The sequence below is a fragment of the Xyrauchen texanus genome, chromosome 1 (assembly GCF_025860055.1).
Source record: "Xyrauchen texanus isolate HMW12.3.18 chromosome 1, RBS_HiC_50CHRs, whole genome shotgun sequence".
Classification (NCBI taxonomy): domain Eukaryota; kingdom Metazoa; phylum Chordata; class Actinopteri; order Cypriniformes; family Catostomidae; genus Xyrauchen; species Xyrauchen texanus.
The window spans coordinates 66,982,846-67,004,055 of NC_068276.1; the positions used below are offsets into that span (position 1 = coordinate 66,982,846).

A 21,210-nucleotide genomic window follows, 5' to 3' on the forward strand; every position below is an offset into this window, starting at 1 on the left:
GAGCTAAACAAGGGACAAAAGTGAACCTATGGAGTGCAAAAAGTGACAGAAGTGGAAAACAGAGAACACGGGGATCGTTACATAGCCCCCCCCCCCCCTCAAAAGGACCGGATTCCAGACGGTCTCAACAAACTGACATACAAAAAGACAAAAATATTCCAGGCGAGGGGAGCTAGAAGAGGGGAAGAAAAAACAAACAGAACAGGACACAAGGAACACAAGGGCAGATCAAGGAGGTACAAGAGACACAGAGACGGATTCAGGAAGCACAAGGGGCAATTAGGCAGACCATGGAGGCACGGGGGCCAGACAGGCAAACCAGGGAGGAGAAAAGGGAAATGAGACAGTGGGCAGGCAGGAAGTCCAAGGGGGCACAGTGGGCAGGCAGGAAGTCCTGAGGGGCACAAAGGGCAGGCAGGAAGTCCAAGGGGGCACAGAGGGCAGGCAGGAAGTCCAAGGGTGCACAGAAGGCAGGCAGGAAGTCCTGGGGGACACAAAGGGCAAGGACAGGTTCAGGAGGCCTGGGAGCTGGCCACAGGGCAGGGACCGGTTCAGGAGGCCTGGGAGGAGGCCACAGGACTGGAACAGGGTCAGGAGGCCTGGGAGGAGGCCACAGGACAGGGACTGGGTCAGGAGTCCTGGGAGGAGGCCACAGGACGGGAACAGGGTCAGGAGGCCTGGGAGGAGGCCACAGGACAGGGACTGGGTCAGGAGGCCTGGGAGGAGGCCACAGGATGGGAACAGGGTCAGGAGGCCTGGAAGGAGGCCACAGGACAGGGACTGGGTCAGGGGCCCTGGGAGGAGGCCACAGGATAGGGGCCGGGTCAGGAGGCCTAGGAGGAGGCCACAGGTCAGGAACAGGGTCAGGGGCCCTGGGAGGAGGCCACAGGACAGGGGCCGGGTCAGGAGGCCTGGGAGGAGGCCACAGGACAGGGACTGGGTCAGGGGACCTGGGAGGAGGCCACAGGATGGGAACAGAGTCAGGGGCCCTGGGAGGAGGCCACAGGATAGGGGCCGGGTCAGGAGGCCTGGGAGGAGGCCACAGGACAGGGGCCGGGTCAGGAGGCCTGGGAGGAGGCCACAAGACAGGGGCCGGTTCAGGGGGCCTGAGAGGTGGCCACAGGACAGAGGCCGGTTTAGGTGGCCCGGGAGCTGGCCATTTGGCAACGGCCGGTTCAGGGGACCTGTCCTGTGGCCACCTCCCGGAGGCGGAGCTGAGAGGGGCTCTGGAGACGATGCTGAGGGAGGCTCAGGATGTGGAGCTGGGGGAGGCTCTGGAAGCTCAGGAGGCGGAGCTGAGGGAGGTTCAGGAGGTGGAGCCGAGGAAGGCTCTGGAGGCAGAGCTGAGGAAGGTGGTGCCGTAAGAGGCCTGGAAGGCTCTGGAGGCGGAGCCAAGGGAGGTGGCGCCGTGGGGGGTTTCAGAGGCGAAGACCTGGCAGTCTCTGGAGTCCCTGGGGGCAGAGCCGTAGGAGGCCCTGGGGGCGGAGCCCTGGGTGGCTCGAGAGGCGGGGCCCAGGAAGGCTCGGGAGGCAGAGCCCTGGAAGGCTTGAGAGGCTTGAGAGACGGAGGCCTGGAAGGCTCGGGAAGCGGAGCCCAGGAAGGCACAAGAGACTTGAGGGGCGGAGCCATGGGAGGCTCGAGAGACTTGAGGAGCGGAGTCCTAGAGAGCCCGGGAGGTGGAGCCGTAGGAGGCTCGGGAGGCGGAGCCATAGGAAGCTTGGGAGGCTCCGGGAGCAGAGCCATAGGAGGCTCGGGAGGCGGAGCCGTTGGAGGTTCGAGAGGTGGAGCCCTAGAAAGCTCTGGAGTCTATGGGAGCAGAGCCGTAGGAGGCTCAGGAGATGGAGCCGTAGGAGGCTCGGGAGTCTCTGGGAGAAAGGCTGCGGAAGACTCGAGAGGCTTGAGGGGCGGAGCCCTGGAAGGCTCGAGAGGCTTGAGAGGCGGAGCCCTGGAAGGCTCGAGGGGCGGAGCCCTGGGAGGCTCGGGAGACTTGAGAGGCGGAGCCCTGGGAGGCTTGAGAGGCTTGAGAGGCGGAGCCCTGGGAGGCTCGAGAGGCGAAGCTCTGGAAAGCTTGGAAGGCAGAGCTCTGGAAAGCTCGGGAGGCTCGGACGGCGGAGCTCTAGGAAGCTTGGAAGGCGGAGCTCTGGAAAGCTCGGAAGGCTCGGAAGGCGGAGCTCTAGGAAGCTCGGAAGGTGGAGCTCTGGAAAGCTCGGAGGGCGGAGCTCTGGAAAGCTCAGGAAGCTCGGAAGGCGGAGCTCTGGAAAGCTCGGAAGGCGGAGCTCTGGAAAGCTCGGAAGGCGGAGCTTGGAAAGCTCAGGAAGCTCGGAAGGCAGAGCTCTGGAAAGCTTGGAAGGAGGAGCCCTGGGAGGCTCGAGGGGTGCTGGCTCTTGGACGGTCATGGCTACTGGTGCTGGCTCTTGGACAGTCATGGCTACTGGCACTGGCTCTTGGACGGTCATGGCTACTGGCACTGGGACGGACAAGACCACAGGTGCTGGCTCAGGGACGGTCGAGGCTACAGGCACTGGCTCAGGGACGGTCGAGGCTACAGGCGTTGGCTCACTGACGTCGGAGGCTACAGGCGCTGGCTCAGGGACGACCAAGGTGTCAGGCACTGGCTCACTGACCTCTGAGGCGACAGGCTCTGGCTGGATGACCGTGGTATGCACTGGCTTGGGTTCGCTGACCGTAGCTGACAAGGACTCTGGCTCGCAGACCGGGGCAGGCGAGGGCTCTGGCTCGCTGACCGTAGATGACGAGGGCTCTGGCTCGCAGACCGTAGCTGACGAGGGCTCTGGCTCGCAGACCGTAGCTGACGAGGGCTCTGGCTCGCAGACCGTAGCTGACGAGGGCTCTGGCTCGCAGATCGGGGCAGACGAGGGCTCTGGCTCGCTGACCGTAGCTGACGAGGGCTCTGGCTCGCAGACCGGGGCAGGCTCTGGCTCTGGCTCGCTGACCGTAGCTGACGAGGGCTCTGGCTCGCTGACCGGGGCAGGCGAGGGCTCTGGCTCGCTGACCGTAGCTGACGAGGGCTCTGGCTCGCAGACCAGGGCAGGCGAGGGCTCTGGCTCGCAGACCAGGGCAGGCGAGGGCTCTGGCTCACTGACCGTAGCTGGCGTGGGCTCTGGCTCGCTCACAGTGATATGCGTGGGTACTGGTTCGCTCACCGTGATAGGCGTGAGCCCGGAGGCGAAAGCCTGTCTTCTCCTCCTCCTCCTCCGGGCAGACGAAGTGGACCGTACTGGCTCGCTGGCCGTGGCAGGCATGAAGGGACGAACCACGGGCGAATGGAGTACCAACACTGTGGGAGGAGTGGCAGGGCTCTCCTCGATGACATCCACAGTGTATGGTGAAGTGCAGACCAGCAGAGTCTCCTCAATGAAGTCTTGGAGCTTCCAACCGTACGTCGTCGGTGGCAACCGTTTCCGGAGCGCACAACTCAGGTTGGCCTGGAAAAACGCCACCAGGTCGGAGTCAGGGAAGTCAGTGGCACCCGCAATCAAGAGGAAATTGTGGGTGTAGTCCTCCACCGATCGGTCTCCCTGCTTGAGGCTTAGCAGCTTGCAGCTTGCACGTAAAGCCGCTGGATCCATGTGGTTCTGTCGTTCTGTAACGAATGAGGCAGCGGGGAGAAGTGGATCCAAATGCAGACTTTATTAAAAAGGTAAACTGGCAAAACACAAAGGAAAAACCCTTGATGGGGAAACAAAACATAAACGAGTAAACTCGGGCAGGGGAAACATTCCAGGCTTGACAACATACAACGACAGACAAGGAAAGAACAAGAAGCAGGGCTTAAATACACAGGGAGTGATGACTAACGAACTGTAACGAATGAGGCAGCGGGGAGAAGTGGATCCAAATGCAGACTTTATTAAAAAGGTAAACAGGCAAAACACAAAGGAAAAACCCTTGATGGGGAAACAAAACATAAACGAGTAAACTCGGGCAGGGGAAACATTCCAGGCTTGACAACATACAACGACAGACAAGGAGAGAACAAGAAGCAGGGCTTAAATACACAGGGAGTGATGACTAAATGGGACACAGGTGAGAACAATGAACAAAATGGCAGTGATGATGACAGGTGGATACTGGGAAATGTAGTTCTTTTTAACAATAGACTAGTGAGACAGTGGAGCTAAACAAGGGACAAAAGTGAACCTATGGAGTGCAAAAAGTGACAGCAGCGGAAAACAGAGAACACGGGGATCGTTACATAACCAAAATTTGACGAGATTGTAAAATATATTTTTTTCTTTTCATTTATATTGCTGCCTAAAACATTTTTTTTTTTTTTTATTATTATTTATTATTGTTATTATTATTTGTATTACTATTTATTTATTTATTTGGATTAACTTTGAATAACATTTAAATCTGGTGGACTTTGATCCGGTTCCGAGTCTGGAGCTCAATGAGGGAGGAGTGATGAAACGAGGATGCAACATGTAAGAAATGAGAAGCACATCTTCCGTTTGCTGTCTTTGGAAAGCAAGGTTTAAAAAAATAATAATAATCAGTGTGCTGAAAGGGATGACACAGAGGTTCCTCACAAGTCTCACAAAGGTTTGCAAAAGCGCTAAATTACAACATTTTATCACCAAAAAACACAACAGTATGATCTTTTAGTTTAGTCGTTTAAATGATCTTCAAATTTAACAACAAACAATACAAGATGCATGTTTCAAATTACCCTTAGAAGTGCGGACTGGAAAATGGTACAACAGTGCAATGTGCAGTACTGTACAGTCATCACACTATGCTATATTGTCTAGATACATATACAAGCAAATTATAAAACCTCTGACACTGCCATGAGTTTCTCTGTCAATTCTGAGAGTAGAATGTCAATACACTAATGATACTATAAGAACTGGACAATAAATGTATAATAAATATGATAAAATGCACTATTATATGCTGTAATGTACACTTCTGAAAGAGACACTTCCTCCCACTAAAACTTTATTCTCTGGAGTTGCTGTTTGACAAATACTTGAGCAAAATGAGCCGTTTACAAACTAAATTATATTATATTTTATAATATTTGTATTACATTTATTTTATTTGTATTTTATTTTAAAGTAATATGTACCAATAATTTCACAGATGAACTAAAGTATTTTATTCCAATATTCAGTTTTATAATTTTATTTCATTATTTTATTTTAAGTTCTGTAACATTAAATTCTGTTTTTAAGATATTTTTTTGTCCCAACAGCATCAAAATGAGTAATTCGGAACAAAAGCCTCATGATAAGCGCAGAGCAGGTGAGAATAACACAGCCCCCATGATCAGTCATATTACACTGCACTTGTTGTTTATGACATGAATGACAATATATTTGCCATTAATTGTGATTCAGTAAACTGAATAGGAGGGCTCGGGGCAAAAATTACACCAAAAATGCCCCCTGAAAATAAATAAAAAAATGTGGATATAATTTATTTAACAGTTATAGTTTGTTATATTCTATTATAGTCCTAGTTATACATTTTATGGCATTAATATGAGTTGGTGTTGAATTAATTGTAAAATTATCATTGTTTTAATAAATTGATTAAATATTTGTATTTGACAAACGATGCAGAATATGTTTTAATTAGTTAGAATGAAACACGCCCTCATAAAGGTAAAAAATGCCCCTGAAAATCTAATTCAGGGGCAAATATTGCCCTTTAATGTAAAAGTACATTCATGACAATTGGTGGAACTAAACTAGGCAATATATTGTATATTAGCGATATATGCAATGTTATTATTGTGTAAGAATGAACACTGCAAATACTCACAATGATTTAAACAGGCTTTTTATTTGGCCATTAAGTTACCTAAAGACTGTGGCAGTTTACACACGCTTCTTGTGTCACAACTAAACTTATATTTTAATATTTAACAGTTATACTTTTTACAATTTAGATTTATATTTATAATATATTTTAATGATTACATGGGCAGTCGATTTAATGCATTAATTCAGTCCGATTAATTGTATAAAAATAACGTTTATGCAATTAATGTAACAGTTCACCCAAAAATTATCTCATCATTTACTCACCCTCATGCCACCCAATATGTGTATGACCTTCCTTTTGCAGAACACAAACTAAGATTTTTAGAAGAATATCTCAACTCTGTAGGTCCTTACAATGTAAGTGAATGGTGACCAGAACTTTGAAGCTCCAAAATAAAGAGAAAATGATGTGTTCTGAATGTACTCCAAACCTAAAATACTTCAACTTGAGTCAATTCAACTAAATGGGCTGCTGCTGGGTTTCCATTATTATATGCTCAATTTGGGATATTGCATAAAAAACTGCTGGATGGAAACACCGAGATGCAAATACAATCTCCAAAATGCACATAAACCCAACCAGCAGACCAATCATCATATCTGAAATGTCTCGCTGGTCATCCTGAAATGATGGTGTCTAGAAAATGTAAATCCTGTTTAGAGTTTGCAGAGCAAATAATTCAGATACAAACTTGAACTGCAGTGAAGATATATATTATATTATAGATCTGCATAAGACATAAGAATCAACACACACACATAGAATCAACTCACACACAGAATCAACACACACACATAAGAATCAACACACACACATAGAATCAACTCACACACATAGAATCAACACACACATAAGAATCAACACACACATATAGAATCAACACACACATAGAATCAACTCATACACATAGAATCAACACACACACATAGAATCAACACACACACACATAGAATCAACACACATACATATAATCAACACACACACATAGAATCAACACACACACATAGAATCAACACACACACATAGTGCTCCCAGAACTGTGAAGCTCTGTCGCTGCCAGTCATGAATTCTTCCAGAGTGTTTTGTGTGTGTGTGTGTGTGTGTGTGTGTGTGTGCTCTAAACCGCAAATACTTATTTTTAAAATGGTCACAGCGACTACAATTTCTCCGGAAGTGAGGATGGAAACGTAGTTCCCTTTACAAAAGGCTTCACTACGATGTTGCACTGCTAAGCGCTACGGGGAACAGCTTTAGCTGTGAGCCGAGCTGAATAATGTGTGGAACACGTCAATGAACATTGACCGGAATTTATAGCCTCGGCTGATGTAATCATTAGATGCACCTGAGGCCAGGCTATAAATGGATACGTCACCAGGTGTCGTCAGAAACTCTTTTTTCAGAGCGATTCTGTTTCTGTGTGTTTCACACACCCTGTCAAAACTTTCTTTCCTCTGTTAGGAGATAGATTCAGTTAGGCAGTGTGCAGTGAACGTTGTTCTATTTTTCTCTTCTGTTTAGAAAATATTATATATATTTAAAAAAAAAAAAAAAAGAGAATGACTGAAAGCAAACGGTGCGTGTTCCCCTCTTCTCGCTCTATAGCTGAAGACGGCACACATCAGTTTTTGCTGTTTGTTTGGGGGTAGAGCACGCTGCTCTAGCGTTGCAGCATGGCGGTGCGAGCACTGCGATTTGCTTTAACAGGCAGAGTGCGTCGTGCTCGCATACGCTTGCTTCCGGGAGTCAGCACTCACGAAAAGATTGTTCGTGGGGCTGCGTGCATGGATTTGGCTGAGGAGCAAGAGGCGGGTTGATCCCTTCTCTCACTCTCTCCCCAAACCCAGCTGGTCCTTCACATGATCTCGGCGCGTTCGACGCTTCTTCGGATCATGAGGTGGATCGCTATTCTCTTCCCGCCTCCGAGCTTTCCGTCCGCGATAAAAAATCTACGGAGGAATTGCTCGATGTTGTTACCTGTCGCGGTTGCCAGATTGGACTGGCCACGTGAAAAGAGACCCCAAGCGCTCCAAACGCACCAATTAGGGGATAGATTTTATCTTCCAGTCTAAGAAAGGGAAGGCCTCATGGGTCCCTTCCTTTCTTTGATAACCTCCATGAAGAGCTTTTTCGCTCATGGAGAACCCCTAAAAAAATTAAAAAAATAAAAAAATAATAAAAATATATATAAAAATATATATATATTTTCTTCCTGTGTTCACATACCCTCGGCGTCATTATATTCGACTATCGTGGGTGCTGAGGCACGGGGTATTCAGTGATGCCGCCCGGTCGAAGAGGCGCTTCGGGCTATCTCTCGCCGGGCTCAGCATCGTCACTTAGAAGCCCTCTCTCCCCTCAAAGCCTTGTAGGACAACCTCCACTTTAGTGGGAAGGGCTTATCAAGCAGCAGGTCAGGCTGGTGCTGCTCTGCACTATGCTGTTTTTCAGGCGTACCAGGCTGACCTCCTGGGCGACCTGAGTGTGGGTTCTGCGCTTGGCGAGCAAGCCTCAGACCCACCTCGGTCCTGACTGAAGGGAGGCTCAAAAGCAAAGCGTGGCGAGTCGTTCTCCTCCTCCCAGGGATTGGGGACAGTCTCGCCGCCCTCGCCAGCCCTCAGGACTATAAATTCTAGTAAGAGAAACCCTGACCGGTCTTGCGCCCTAGATTAGGGGTAGCTCCCTCGGGACGGGGCGTGCTTCACTTCACCCCTCCGGTACCCCCTCGAAGCCCCTCCATTCCCGCCACCTCTTGGTGTTTCGGGTTGCAGAGGCTTCCGTCAAAATTGGGTGTTTTAAGCTGTTCCTGCATTTTATTCAGGGCCTGAAACACCCAACAACCCCTCAACAGGAAGTGTTAAAATATAATACCCATCTCAGAGATCCTGGCAGCGTGGAAACTTCTGCTGGATATATTCTTTTCTGTGGGTCTTATAAGGGCGTCAGGATTTAATTCTCTGCGCAGCTTTTCCGTGTTTCAACGGCGTGTTCTCACTACCGTAAACCGGATTTCTTTTTTTGTAAAAAAAAAAACTCAATCTCCTGGTTAAAGGGGCCATGGTATGTGTTCCCCTTCCAGAGAGAGAGTTAGGTTATTACACTAAATACTTCCCGTTTCCCATGGAGGGTGAGGGGTGGCGTCTGGCTTAGATCTTAAGCTTGAACTACCCGTGGGTGTTCAAGTCCAAGATGATGCCTGTCAAGACGGTCATGTCTCAAGCCCTACAACTCGTTTGGCTGGTCACCATCGATCTTATGATGCACTTCTATACTTCTTTTAGAAGTTCTGCCACAACATGGAAAGTTCCTGAGGTTCAATTCCGGGGGCGAAGTCTTCCAGGGTCAGGTTCTTTCACTCAGCCCAGCCTAACTTTTTACCCGCACATTCACAATGCATGATGTAGCGCTGGCTCCTTGCGACTCCGGGGCATCTGCATTCTGAATTACGTAGACGACTGGCTGATCCTAGCGCAGTTCCAGGAACTGGCAGTTCAGCACAGGGACATCGTCTTAGTTCATCTGTTTCTCTGGGGTTGAGGCTCAACGCCAAGAAAAGCGTCCTCTCTCCCACTCAGAACACTGTCTATCGGGGCATCGTATGGAGTTCAATCACTATGCGGGCACAACTGTCTCCCGCTAGGATTGAGTCCATTCAGATCACCCTGAGCAAAGTCAGGCTAGGTTGCACTGTTATCAGTATCAGCGATTTCCAGGTCTCAGGGCTGAGCGCGTCCACGGTGATCCCTCTGGACCTTCTGCTCATGAGACCGTTTTTGTTGTGGCCAAAAGCCAGGGGATTTCTTCCAAGGGCCAAAACCCCTGGGCTAAATAGGGTTCACGTGCCTCAGGCTTCGTTCCCTTTCTATGTGGTTCAGACCCGGTTTTCTGCCTTGGGTCCCACTCTAGAGTGCGTCTTGTTGTCGCAGACTGCTAGCGACAGGCGCCTCCCTGACCAGGCAGGGTAGCGGCCTTAAGTGGTCGATCCAGCTTAAGGGGATAGGAGGGTCAGTCAGCTCGGTTGTCACAGTTACTGTCTCGGGTTGATGGCTGTATTTCTGGCCCTGAAATACCTCCTACTGAGGCTGCCATGTCTTGGTGCTTGGTGGACAATACAGCGGTAGCCTCTTACATAAATCTTCAAGGAGACCCACGTTCTTGTCAGCTGTATTTCTGACACGTCGGATTCTCCTTAGGGCCCAGGAGTAAGCTCCTGTCACTCAGGTCAGTTATATCCCTGGATGCCCGTATCACAGGGAGCAGATTCACGGTCCAGACAGGAAATACCAGCGGGGAGTTCAGAACTCCACCCTAAGGTAGTAGTTGCCCAGAGTTCAGCCAGCAAGGGTTTTTGCCTCTTACTGATAGCACCAGCTGGCGAATAGGGCTTGGTTCTCGGAGCTAATCTCTTCCCTCCACGACTCGCCTTGGGCGATTCGAACAGGAAGGATCTTCTATCTCAGGCACAGGGCAATATTTCATCCCTGCCCCGAGTGTGGAATCTTTCATGTTTGGCCCCTAAGGAGTACCAACTGAGGGACACAGGGCTTTCTCCTGAGGTTATAGAGACCTTTTTTAAATGCCAGGCTTTTTCCACTTGGAACAAGTTTGGGTGAGATCTTAGGGCAGAAGAGGACCTCTTAGCCTCTATGGATAGCGCAATGTCTCCTCTACTTCTCCCTGAAATCACCCAGCCCCTTGGGTCTGGGCGTTAAGACACATACATGACCCGGAATGCGTCTGTATGTATTTCTTTCCCGGTTTCTCTGCTCCGGGAGTCTTGGCGATGTTCACCAGCAAGGGTCTTGCCTCCTATTAATGGCGCCAGCTGGCGGACAGGATATGTTTCTCGGAGCTAATTCCTCTCCTCGGCGGCTTGCCTTGGGCGATTCGGACAGGGAGGACCTTCTAGATCCTTGGCCCGAGTTGTGAAACCTTTCATGTCTGGCCCCTAAGGGTACCAAATGAGGTTCACAGGGTTTTCTCTTGAGATTATCGAGACCATTTCAAGTGCTAGGGCTCCCTCCACTTGGAACTGATCTGGAGTAGATTTTACAGGGCAGAAGAGGACCTCTTAGCCTCTGTTGATAGCGCAATGTCTCCTCTACTTCTCCCTGAGTCGCCCAGTCCCCCTCCCCTTGGGAGGGCTGAGCAGTAATGCATAAATGCGCCTGCATGCGTTTCCTTCTACTAAAGTTCTTATTACAGAACCAGCTAACTGCCAGTTTGTTTCAGTTCTGGATTTTCTGTAGAAAAGAACTGTCAGCGGGCACTTGCCTCGCCACTGCCAGGTTCTATGTGGCCACTGCGGTTTGCCACAGGCTTGGTGGTGCGGGTGCCCTCAAAGAGGCATCCTCATTATTGCCCGGGCCTCACGGTGGCGGTCAAGCTTCAGCCAGTAGGTTTCAGGGCACACTCTACCAGAGGGCTCTCCTCCTCTAAAACCTTGGCTAGAGGTCTCCCTCTGCAGCAAGTTTGTGATGCGGCAGGTTGTCCTCTCCGCACACATTCATTGGATTTTTATAGTTTGGATGTTTTGCCACTCCGGGCTCTTATGCCCTTGAGTCGACATCTCAGCTCATACCTGAACAAGTTTGTGATGCGGCAGGCTGGTCCTCTCCGCTCACATTCATCAGTTTCTATGACAAGTTTGTGGTGCAATAGGGTTCTCTTTGCACACATTCATCGAACTTTATGGGTTAGATGCTTTGCTACTCCGGGCTATTATGCCCTTGAGTCAACATCTCAGCTCATGCCTGAACAAGTTTGTGATGCGGCAGGCTTGTCCTCTCCGCTCACATTCATCAGTTTTTATGACAAGTTTGTGTTGCGATAGGGTTCTCTTCGCACACATTCATCGAACTTTATGGGCTAGATGCTTTGCTACTCCGGGCTCTTATGCCCTTGAGTCGGCATCTCAGCCCATGCCTAAACTAAGTGTGTGATGCGGCAGGTTGTCCTCTCCGCACACATTCATTGGACTTTTTAGTTTGGATGTTCTGCACTCCGAGCTCTTATGCCCTTGAGTCGACATCTCAGCTCATACCTGAACAAGTTTGTGATGCGGCAGGCTGGTCCTCTCCGCTCACATTCATCAGTTTTATGACAAGTTTGTGGTGCGATAGGGTTCTCTTCGCACACATTCATTGAACTTTATGGGTTAGATGCTTTGCTACTCCGGGCTCTTATGCCCTTGAGTCGACATCTCAGCTCATGCCTGAACAAGTTTGTGATGCGGCAGGCTGGTCCTCTCCGCTCACATTCATCAGTTTTTATGACAAGTTTGTGGTGCGACAGGGTTCTCTTACGCACACATTCATCGAACTTTATGGGTTAGATGCTTTGCTACTCCGGGCTCTTATGCCCTTGAGTCGACATCTCAGCTCATGCCTGAACAAGTTTGTGATGCGGCAGGCTGGTCCTCTCCGCACACATTCATCAAAATTGAATGGTTTAGATGTTTATGCTACTCCGGGCTCTTATGCCCTTGAGTCGACATCTGAAGCTCATGTCTGAGACCTCTCGCGTTTTTGTGAGTACACTGCACAACCGTAGGGGTCCGGACAGCCCCAAGTGCGGCGGCGTGGGTATTGCGTTCCCCGTAGCGCTTAGCAGCGCAACATCGTAGTGAAGCCTTTTGTAAAGGGAACGTCTCGGGTTACATGTGTAACCCTTGTTCCCTGAAAAAGGCGAAACGAGATGTTGTGATGTTTTCCCCTCTAAAGATAAGTTCTGACGCAGTCAAACAGGAAGTTCATATCTTAAAGGATCTGCATCATGCATATATTGTTGGTTATGAGGATTCATTTGAAGGTATGTTGGATTGTATTTTAGAAAGAGACATGATGACAATTAATAACAATTAAAGTTAAAGTTTTTTTTTTTTTTTTTTTACAAAATTAGAGTAAACACAAATTCTGTACATAGAGTAAAAGAGTTTGATAAAATGAACATAAATGTCTTCATTTACTATGTTATTGTTATCTGACTGGAGCTTTGACTGAAATGCTGCAGTATTCATTATAATTACAGACAGAGTATTTAAATAAATGTATTAATGTAATGCAGTTTGTTTGACTGGATATTTATGTTATTGTTGTTTATGTAGACAGAGAAGCTGGACTGTTTTATATAGTGATGGAGTATTGTGCAGAAGGGGATCTTTACAAGAGGATGCAAACACAGGAAAGAAATGAGTTCACAGAAGAGCAGGTACCATATAAAGTTATTCATGCAAGTATTTACTGAGTGCAAAAGAACATTCATGCATATCAATGTATATTAAAGAAGGGAAATACTATATGGTTAAGTTTATGAATAGGTAAGAGTAGATATTCTGATTAGAAGATCCCTTAAATAATAAAACATTATATTGAGAAGGATAAAGTCTAGCTTCATCACAATAATCCAATTATCACTAAATACTTCAAATGTGACTAATGACTAAAGTTTGCTAATATGAAACTGATAAATAAAACATACAACCTTAAAAAAGGTTTCATTTATTTAATTATTTATTCATGACTCATTATATGACTATGTAGGACTATGTAGTATTTTGCACTACTGATGGGTTTGAATAATTTAAGTCTTTCATCTGTTTGTAGATCCGTGACTGGTTTGTGCAGATTTGTCTGGCTCTGCAGTGTCTCCATAAGAAGAATATTCTTCACAGAGATCTCAAGCCGCAGGTAGACACTGACACAACTCAATCAGTCATTTGTAAACAAGCCCAGTTTCTGTCTTACTGTTATGAATGCAGGATGAGGCAGACAAGGAGGTTGGATCTACGTGCGGGTTTTATTTGATAAGAGTGGAAAGAAACAGAAATGCACAAATTAAACAACCATGAAGGGTAAAACGAAACTAAAAACACCAAGACTTCTGAACGAGGGACATCAAAACAGTGGGAACAACGAACGACAGGGTTATGGAGGAACAGCAGGGTTTAAATGCACAGACACATGATGATACAAATGACCAACAGGTGCGAACAATGACAGTGATGAAGACCGCGAAATGTGGTGACGGTGACATGGAAAACACGGGGCAGACAACCAGGGATCATAACATAATCCCCCCTCAAAGGATCTGATTCCAGACGATCCTCACCAAAACAGAAAATACAAAAAAAAAAAAAAACAGAAAAACAAAACCAAAATCGTCCAAGGAATGAGGGGGGGGACTGGCAGACCACGGAGAACACACAGGGAAACCAGACAGTCCAAGGGGGCACAGGGACAATCCAAGGGGGTACAGCGGGCAGAAGGGCAGTCCAAGGGGGCACAGAGGGTAGGCAGGAAGACCACGGGGACCACACGACGGGGACTGGGTCAGGTGGCCTGGGAGGCGGCCATCGGGCAAGGACAGGTTCAGGAGGCCTTGGAGCTGGCCACAGGGCAAGGACAGGTTCAGGAGGCCTTGGAGCTGGCCACAGGGCAAGGACAGGTTCGGGAGGTCGAACCGTGGGCGGCGGAGCCGAGGGAGGGGGTGCCGTAGGAGGCTCTAGTGGCGGAGGCCTGGAAGGCTCTGGAGGCAGAGCCGAGGGAGGTGGCGCCATAGGAGGCTCTAGAGGCGGAGACCTGGGAGGCTCTGGATGCGGAGCTGAGGGAGGTGGCGCCATAGGAGGCTCTAGAGGCGGAGACCTGGGAGGCTCTGGAGGCGGAGCCGAGGGAGGTGGAGCCGAGGAAGGCCCCGGAAGCCAGGCCGAGGAAGGCCCAGGAGGCGGAGCCGAGGAAGGCTCGAGAGACTTGAGAGGCGGGGCCCTGGAAGGCTCGAGAGGCGGAGCCGTAGGAAGCTCGGGAGGCCAGAAAGGCGGAGCCCTGGAAGGCTCGAGAGACTTGAGAGGCGGAGGCTCTTGGACGGTCATGGCTACTGGCACCGGGACGGTCAAGACCACTGGCGCTGGCTCAGGGGAGGTCGAGGCTACAGGCGCTGGATAACTGACCGTGGCTGACGAGGGCTCTGGCTTGCTGACCGTGGCTGACGAGGGCTCTGGCTCGCTGACAGGGACAGGCGTGGGCTCTGGCTCGCAGACCGGGGCAGGCGTGAAAGGACGAACCACGGGCGAATGGAGGGTTACCACTGTGGGAGGAGAGGCAGGGTTCTCCTCGACGACACCCACAGTGAACGGCGAAGCGCAGACCAGCAGAGTCTCCTCAATGAACTCGCGGAGCGTCCAGCCGCGTGTCGCCAGTGGTAACCGCTCCTTGAGCGCACTATTCAGGTTGGCCCGGAAAAACGCCACCAGGGAGGAGTCAGGGAAGTCGGTGGCACTCGCAATCGCGAGAAAATCACGGATGTGGTCTTCCACCGGACGGTTTCCCTGCATCAGGCTGAGCAGACGGCCGCTTGCTTGTAGGACCGCTAGATCCATTGTTGGTCGTTCGTTCTGTTATGAATGCAGGATGAGGCAGACAAGGAGGTTGGATCTACGTGCGGGTTTTATTTGATAAGAGTGGAAAGAAACAGAAATGCACAAATGAAACAACCACGAAGGGTAAAACGAAACTAAAAACACGAAGACATCTGAACGAGGGACATCAAAACAGTGGGAACAACGAACGACAGGGTTATGGAGGAACAGCAGGGTTTAAATGCACAGACACATGATGATACAAATGACCAACAGGTGCGAACAATGACAGTGATGAAGACTGGGAAATGTGGTGACGGTGACATGGAAAACACGGGGCAGACAACCAGGGATCGTAACACTTACGAACTTGTTCTGTTTTTATTCCAGAATGTTTTTCTGACTGAGTATGGATACATCAATTTAGGTGATTTTGGATGCTCAAAAGCATTGAAAAGGTAAAAAAAAATTAAAAAATAAATAAGTGATTTTGATAAGTGATTTTCGTCAAAAGTCAGTTTATTTCTTTAATTCTTTTTAGAGCTGATCAATATGCACAATCAGTTGTGGGTGCAGAACTCTATGTCAGCCCAGAAGTTCTGAAACAAAGATACACGTCTAAAAGGTATGATTGATGTAAAGGGTCTGTAATGTCTATAAAAATATAAATACTAATATGTTCAGCAATTATAAAATACAAATACTATTAAGAAATAAAATGTAGTTACTATTAACTATTAACCAAGGCTACACTTTTTATGCTGAAGGTGATTATTAAAGTAATCTACTACTTCATTTCATTTCTATTCTCTTGATTATTTTATTATAGTGACATCTGGTCTTTGGGATGGTTGCTCCACGATCTGTGCATGCTCGATGTCTGGGTAAGATTTTATTTATTTATTCTCTCTCTCTCTCTCTCTCTCTCTCTGTCTCTCTGTATATATATCTCAGCACTGTATTATGTGATACTGTACATAATGTAAACGGCAAAAATCGTAATACTGAGTTAAATTGCGAACAGCTTTAGAAAACACAAGACCAGAGCACATAATTTCTGAGATCTTAGGAACTGAAATAGATTCTGAAATGTTACTCATGAGATTTTATATTTCAATAATAAAACAATCTTGTTCAGTTATTGCAACTACTGATAATTGATTAAACATTGATTCACCGACTATTCTGTTTGACTAGTCGACTGGTAAAATGAATCTAAACATGCACATCATGACACTTGCATTTCTCTGAATATGCAAAGATTTGAAGAATGTTTATGTTAGTCTGTCATGTGCTCGTGGATGCAAATACTGTGAAGAATGTCAAATCAATCAAATCAAATCAAATCACTTTATTGTCACACTACTGTGTACACAAGTGCAACAGTAGGTGAAATTCTTGTGTGCAGTTCCGAATAACATAGCAGTACCAATTACAATAAACAACATTTACACAACACAATTTACATATCAAATGTACACATACTTATACAACACAATATACAATGTACAGTAAACAATACACACAATATAGAATACAAATACAATAAAAATAAAAGGTAAGGGTAAGGGTATATAAAATATATATATACAGTAGTTGAAATGGGGAGAATATCATTATTACAGTCCAGTGTGAGATAATAAGATTATCTGATTACTGATCCTGATAGATCAAGTGTTCAAAAGTCTGATTGCTTGGGGGAATAAACTGTCATGTAGTCGGCTGGTGCGGGTCTTGATGCTGCGATACCACCTGCCTGATGGTAGCAGTGAGAACAGCCCATGACTCGGGTGGCTGGAGTCTCTGATGATCCTCCGAGCTTTTTTCACACACCGCCTGTTATAGATGTCCTGGAGGGAGGGAAGCTCACCTCCGATGATGTTTCTGGCAGTTCGCACCATCCTTTGCAGGGCTTTGCAGTTGTGGGCGGTGCTATTGCCGTACCAAGCAGTGATGCAGCCAGTCAGGATGCTCTCTACAGTACTAGTGTAGAACCGTGTGAGGATGTGGTGGTTCATTCCAAACTTCCTCAGCCATCTCAGGAAGAAGAGGCGCTGGTGAGCCTTCTTCACAACGGCCTCAGTGTGGACGGACCATGTGAGTTCCTCAGTGATGTGGACACGAGGAACTTGAAACTGCTGACTCTCTCCACCGGTGCTCCATTAATTAACTTTAATGTGAGATGCTCTCTAAAAGCAAATTATTTGGCATGCAGGTGTGAGACATTTATTAAAACATAATAATTGTGATCGAGGATCTGCAAACACACATAATATACTGTATGTCATCAATAATGGTTCATTTTCATGATTTCGAGTGTTTGCGTTCATATCAGCAGCGAAACGTACCAGAGTTCACATGAACCGTATCTCAGACCACCTTTAAAACAGCGTTCACATAACCCAAACAAACCAAACTCAAACATCAAACAAACCAGAGTGTGCATCAAAAGTGAACCATAATTTGTCGACATAGAACCCATTGACGAGTGTTTACAAGTTTACAAGTAGTGTAATTTACAAGTTTGTGCAACCCGTAATATACATATCCTTTATATATAAGATTATATGAACAAACTCAGTGGGAAAGATCTAGAAAAACCAGATTTTCCTTTGTCTCCACAGTCAGATATTCTAGAGCGTCGCTTTCGACATATCACCAGCATGAGAGGAACTCCTCCCGACATCTCAGAGAAGTACTCAGAGGAACTACGAGAATTGATCAAAGAAATGCTCAGCTGCGACCCTAATGACAGACCTACAGCCGATGAGATTTTAGCAAAACCATTCTTAAATGACGCAGTAAACAGAAATAAAAATATTCCAGAAGCATTTACACGGAAGTTCATGAAGTCCATCCGGACCTTTGATCAGGCCTACAATGAGCACTATAATGAGCTGCAGATCTTAGTCAGTGAATGGGCAAAAGAAACAGATTCACTAGAGGAAATTCATTATAATACCACTGCAGGCAGTCTGTCAGGTGGAGTGATTGGAGCCGCTGGTGGGACCACTGCACTGGTTGGGCTAATTTTGGCACCATTCACTCTTGGTGCCTCTTTGATTGTAACAGGTGTGGGTGTTGGTGTAGCAGTTGCAGGTGGGGTAACAGGTGCTGCCTCCAACATTACCAATACAGTAAAACAAAAATCACTCCGTGAGAGCCTTCAACAAATTGAACAGACCTATAACAATGCAAGTGCACCTATTATCAATTCACTGAACACACTGAAAAAATTGATGAAAACAATTGCTAAGTTTGGCGTTTTTGTCAGTGCATCAACATTTGATAATGTACAGATGTCATGGAGAGTAGGCAGAAGTACAGTAGCGTGTGCAACAGAAATCATGCATCTATGTCTGTTGGCAAATATCGGCCGAATTGGTGCTCAAGCTGCCAAAATAGGACGAGCGGCAGCAGCAGCTTCAGGTGTGTTAAGTGGTATCTTAATCATAGCTGACATTGCCTTCATAGTTAAAGATTCAATGGAGATTCACGAGATGAGAACTAAGAAAACAACAGATGATCCTGAAACGTTCAAATCCAGTGTACTCAAGTCTATTGCACAGATGAGAAAAACACACAAAGAGCTCTGCAGTGTCATGGACAACATTAAAAATGCAAGACAGGAACTAAATGAGTATATAGAAAAGCTAGAGCAGACACAGAAACACACGATTCTGCCGATACTTTGAACATTTGAATTTCAGGCTGTAGTTGGGGATGGGTGGCATTTCTTTTGTACATATATACATAAGGACTCATTGTAGTGACGTTACTGTCGTATCATTCTCAACTCCGTTCAGGTGATTATTCACAGGACCGACAGTCTTCGGATGTCATCACATATTTAACCACAATATGTGTAATTATACATATACAGGTAATATATTATTTTAGTCACATTTAAACTAACAATATTTTAGATATTCCCCAACCGGAAACGTAACGACTTTTCAACAAAAAGAACACGCAAATAAATGTTCAGTCGCAGTAACTGATTCAAGAAATTGTAAAACAAACACCTCAAAAGTATTTCACACAACTTGTGTTGCATTTAAAGTTTATACAGAGTGAAAATAAAATATTTAATCACTGAAAATCTCTGTGAAGTTATTTAAAGATATACATCCGAACATCAATCGGTCACATGGTCTGACTGTTGTCACAATTTCTATAATCAAAATAAAAAACTGCAAAACTGTCAATTATTCCTTGAATACGCATCTTAAAACTTAATTCTGATTGTACGATTAAAACTTGTTAAAATTATACAGTAGCTAATAATAATAAAACAAAATATCATTGTGGACTTTTTGCGTTTATTAATCAATTTCAGTGTCTCAAAGATTCTTGTTTCATTGTATCTCTTGTCGGTTGATGTCCACTGTTATTCCTGCAAAAACATTGAATTAATGAAAGAGAAACTAAACAAACTGAAAATGAAATAATTCTTGTAACGTTCTGTGATGATGGTGGGAAAGCTTGTGATAGTGTTTCAAAAGAAAAGAAAAATCAAATATCTCTTGCATCCAAATCGCCCCAACAGCAAAAAACGAACTATCCTCAAGCAATGAGTCTGTGTTGTGCTGAAACTATTGAACAGGGACTTCCTGTCTTCTGCATAGAATAAGAGGGAATAAAGAAGAACTGTGTCAGAGCAATCAAGAGAAAGAGTTAAAGTCACAGATCATGATATTTGTTAAAGATGTGAAAAACAGATCAACTTAAAAAGAGTCTGGATGAGTGAAGAAACATAATAAACACAAACTCTAAGATTAATGAGTAATGGCAGGTGTGTATGTTCCTCATATAAGATATATGTTATTATTAATTATTATAGTGGTGATATGGTGATTTAGGAGACGGTAACTGTATATCTTGGGTTTTCATGATGATGCTTCAAAACTAATAATGTCTGTCAGGAATCACTCAGTGAGAACTTCTGAATCAGGGAGGAATAAATCACTTCATTTAGCTTCAGATTTCTGTTATATCAGCAACTGTTTTAACTATGAAACAAATGTATATTGGGCTGTTTTCTATTGTTTTGTTTTGTTTTTTTTCCTTCATATATTCACAATCAGACAAATGGAAAATGTAAGCTGTTGATTTATTCTTCGGTGTGCACATGTGTGTCTTTTGTGTGTAAGTGTGTTAAAAGTACATTTTCTTTTTGCATTATATTTACAAAAGCTATTATGGTGTATTTTTATCAAGTTAAGTACACATTAATCAAGTATAATCAATGCCATTTTATTCTACAATTATTTCTGTCTTTTACTATGTGAGTGTGTTTTTAGAGGCCTGTGCAGGAACAGGAATAGCCTCACATATGTGCTCTCATGACTACTGAGAAATATATGGTGAGGCTCTTCCACAGGTGTCCTGTCCACTTCTTAAAATCATTAGACCAGTCACAGAATAGGATGATGGATAATGGTGACATGTTTGGAATGTGTTAGCCCCGACTTGTTAGAGGACATTTACTTAAGTGAACAAAAACCAGAGATGCTTCAGTTGTTCTGCAGTTTATTGTCTGATAATAAAGTTTATTCTTCTGAAATCAAAAACTCCAAGTCTTTGAGAGTGATTTTTCACAGAGATGGCACGAACCACAACACCATATATTCTGTTTTATAACAATACCTTTTTTTCAATATTGTATTTTACTCAACTGTCTCGTGGATATTTTGGTCTGTAATCTGTTGAGCTGATGACAGCAATCACACATTTGACATATTCAGTTAGAAGACATGTTAGAATATGATCTTGTCTTCCACAAATGTAAAAATTATAAAAAAAGGGGAAGTTTTCTTGACTTTATTTAAACCACAGTTCCCAAAAAGTTCAGACAGTATGTAATAAGTATCATGCCCATGACAGATGCAGCATATTGAACTTTACATTGGTACAATAGTCACTTAAACTCTTTGACCTTAAGAACAATTCATTCATATTTTCAGAAATCAATTATAATGGTGCATCACAGCACAATGTTCGACTTTACAACAGTCTATCTCATGATATGCCCGAGTCCAGATAAATTGTCAGTGTTTCTTGAG

The 21,210-nt window shown here is 45.8% G+C and overlaps 1 protein-coding gene across 1 annotated transcript in view; it reads left to right on the forward strand.

The window, feature by feature from the left end:
• LOC127626452 (serine/threonine-protein kinase dst3-like) overlaps nucleotides 1-20,684 on the forward strand; it is a 37,039-nt gene extending 16,355 nt beyond the window's left edge. Inside the window, exons 2-8 of the mRNA XM_052102269.1 lie at nucleotides 5,222-5,271; nucleotides 12,899-13,002; nucleotides 13,398-13,481; nucleotides 15,536-15,603; nucleotides 15,687-15,770; nucleotides 15,975-16,029; nucleotides 17,770-20,684. Coding sequence (XP_051958229.1) covers nucleotides 5,229-5,271; nucleotides 12,899-13,002; nucleotides 13,398-13,481; nucleotides 15,536-15,603; nucleotides 15,687-15,770; nucleotides 15,975-16,029; nucleotides 17,770-18,840 — 1,509 coding nt within the window. The 5' untranslated portion in view covers nucleotides 5,222-5,228 and the 3' untranslated portion in view covers nucleotides 18,841-20,684. The remainder of the gene's footprint in view (nucleotides 1-5,221; nucleotides 5,272-12,898; nucleotides 13,003-13,397; nucleotides 13,482-15,535; nucleotides 15,604-15,686; nucleotides 15,771-15,974; nucleotides 16,030-17,769) is intronic.
• Nucleotides 20,685-21,210: the final 526 nt, after the last annotated feature.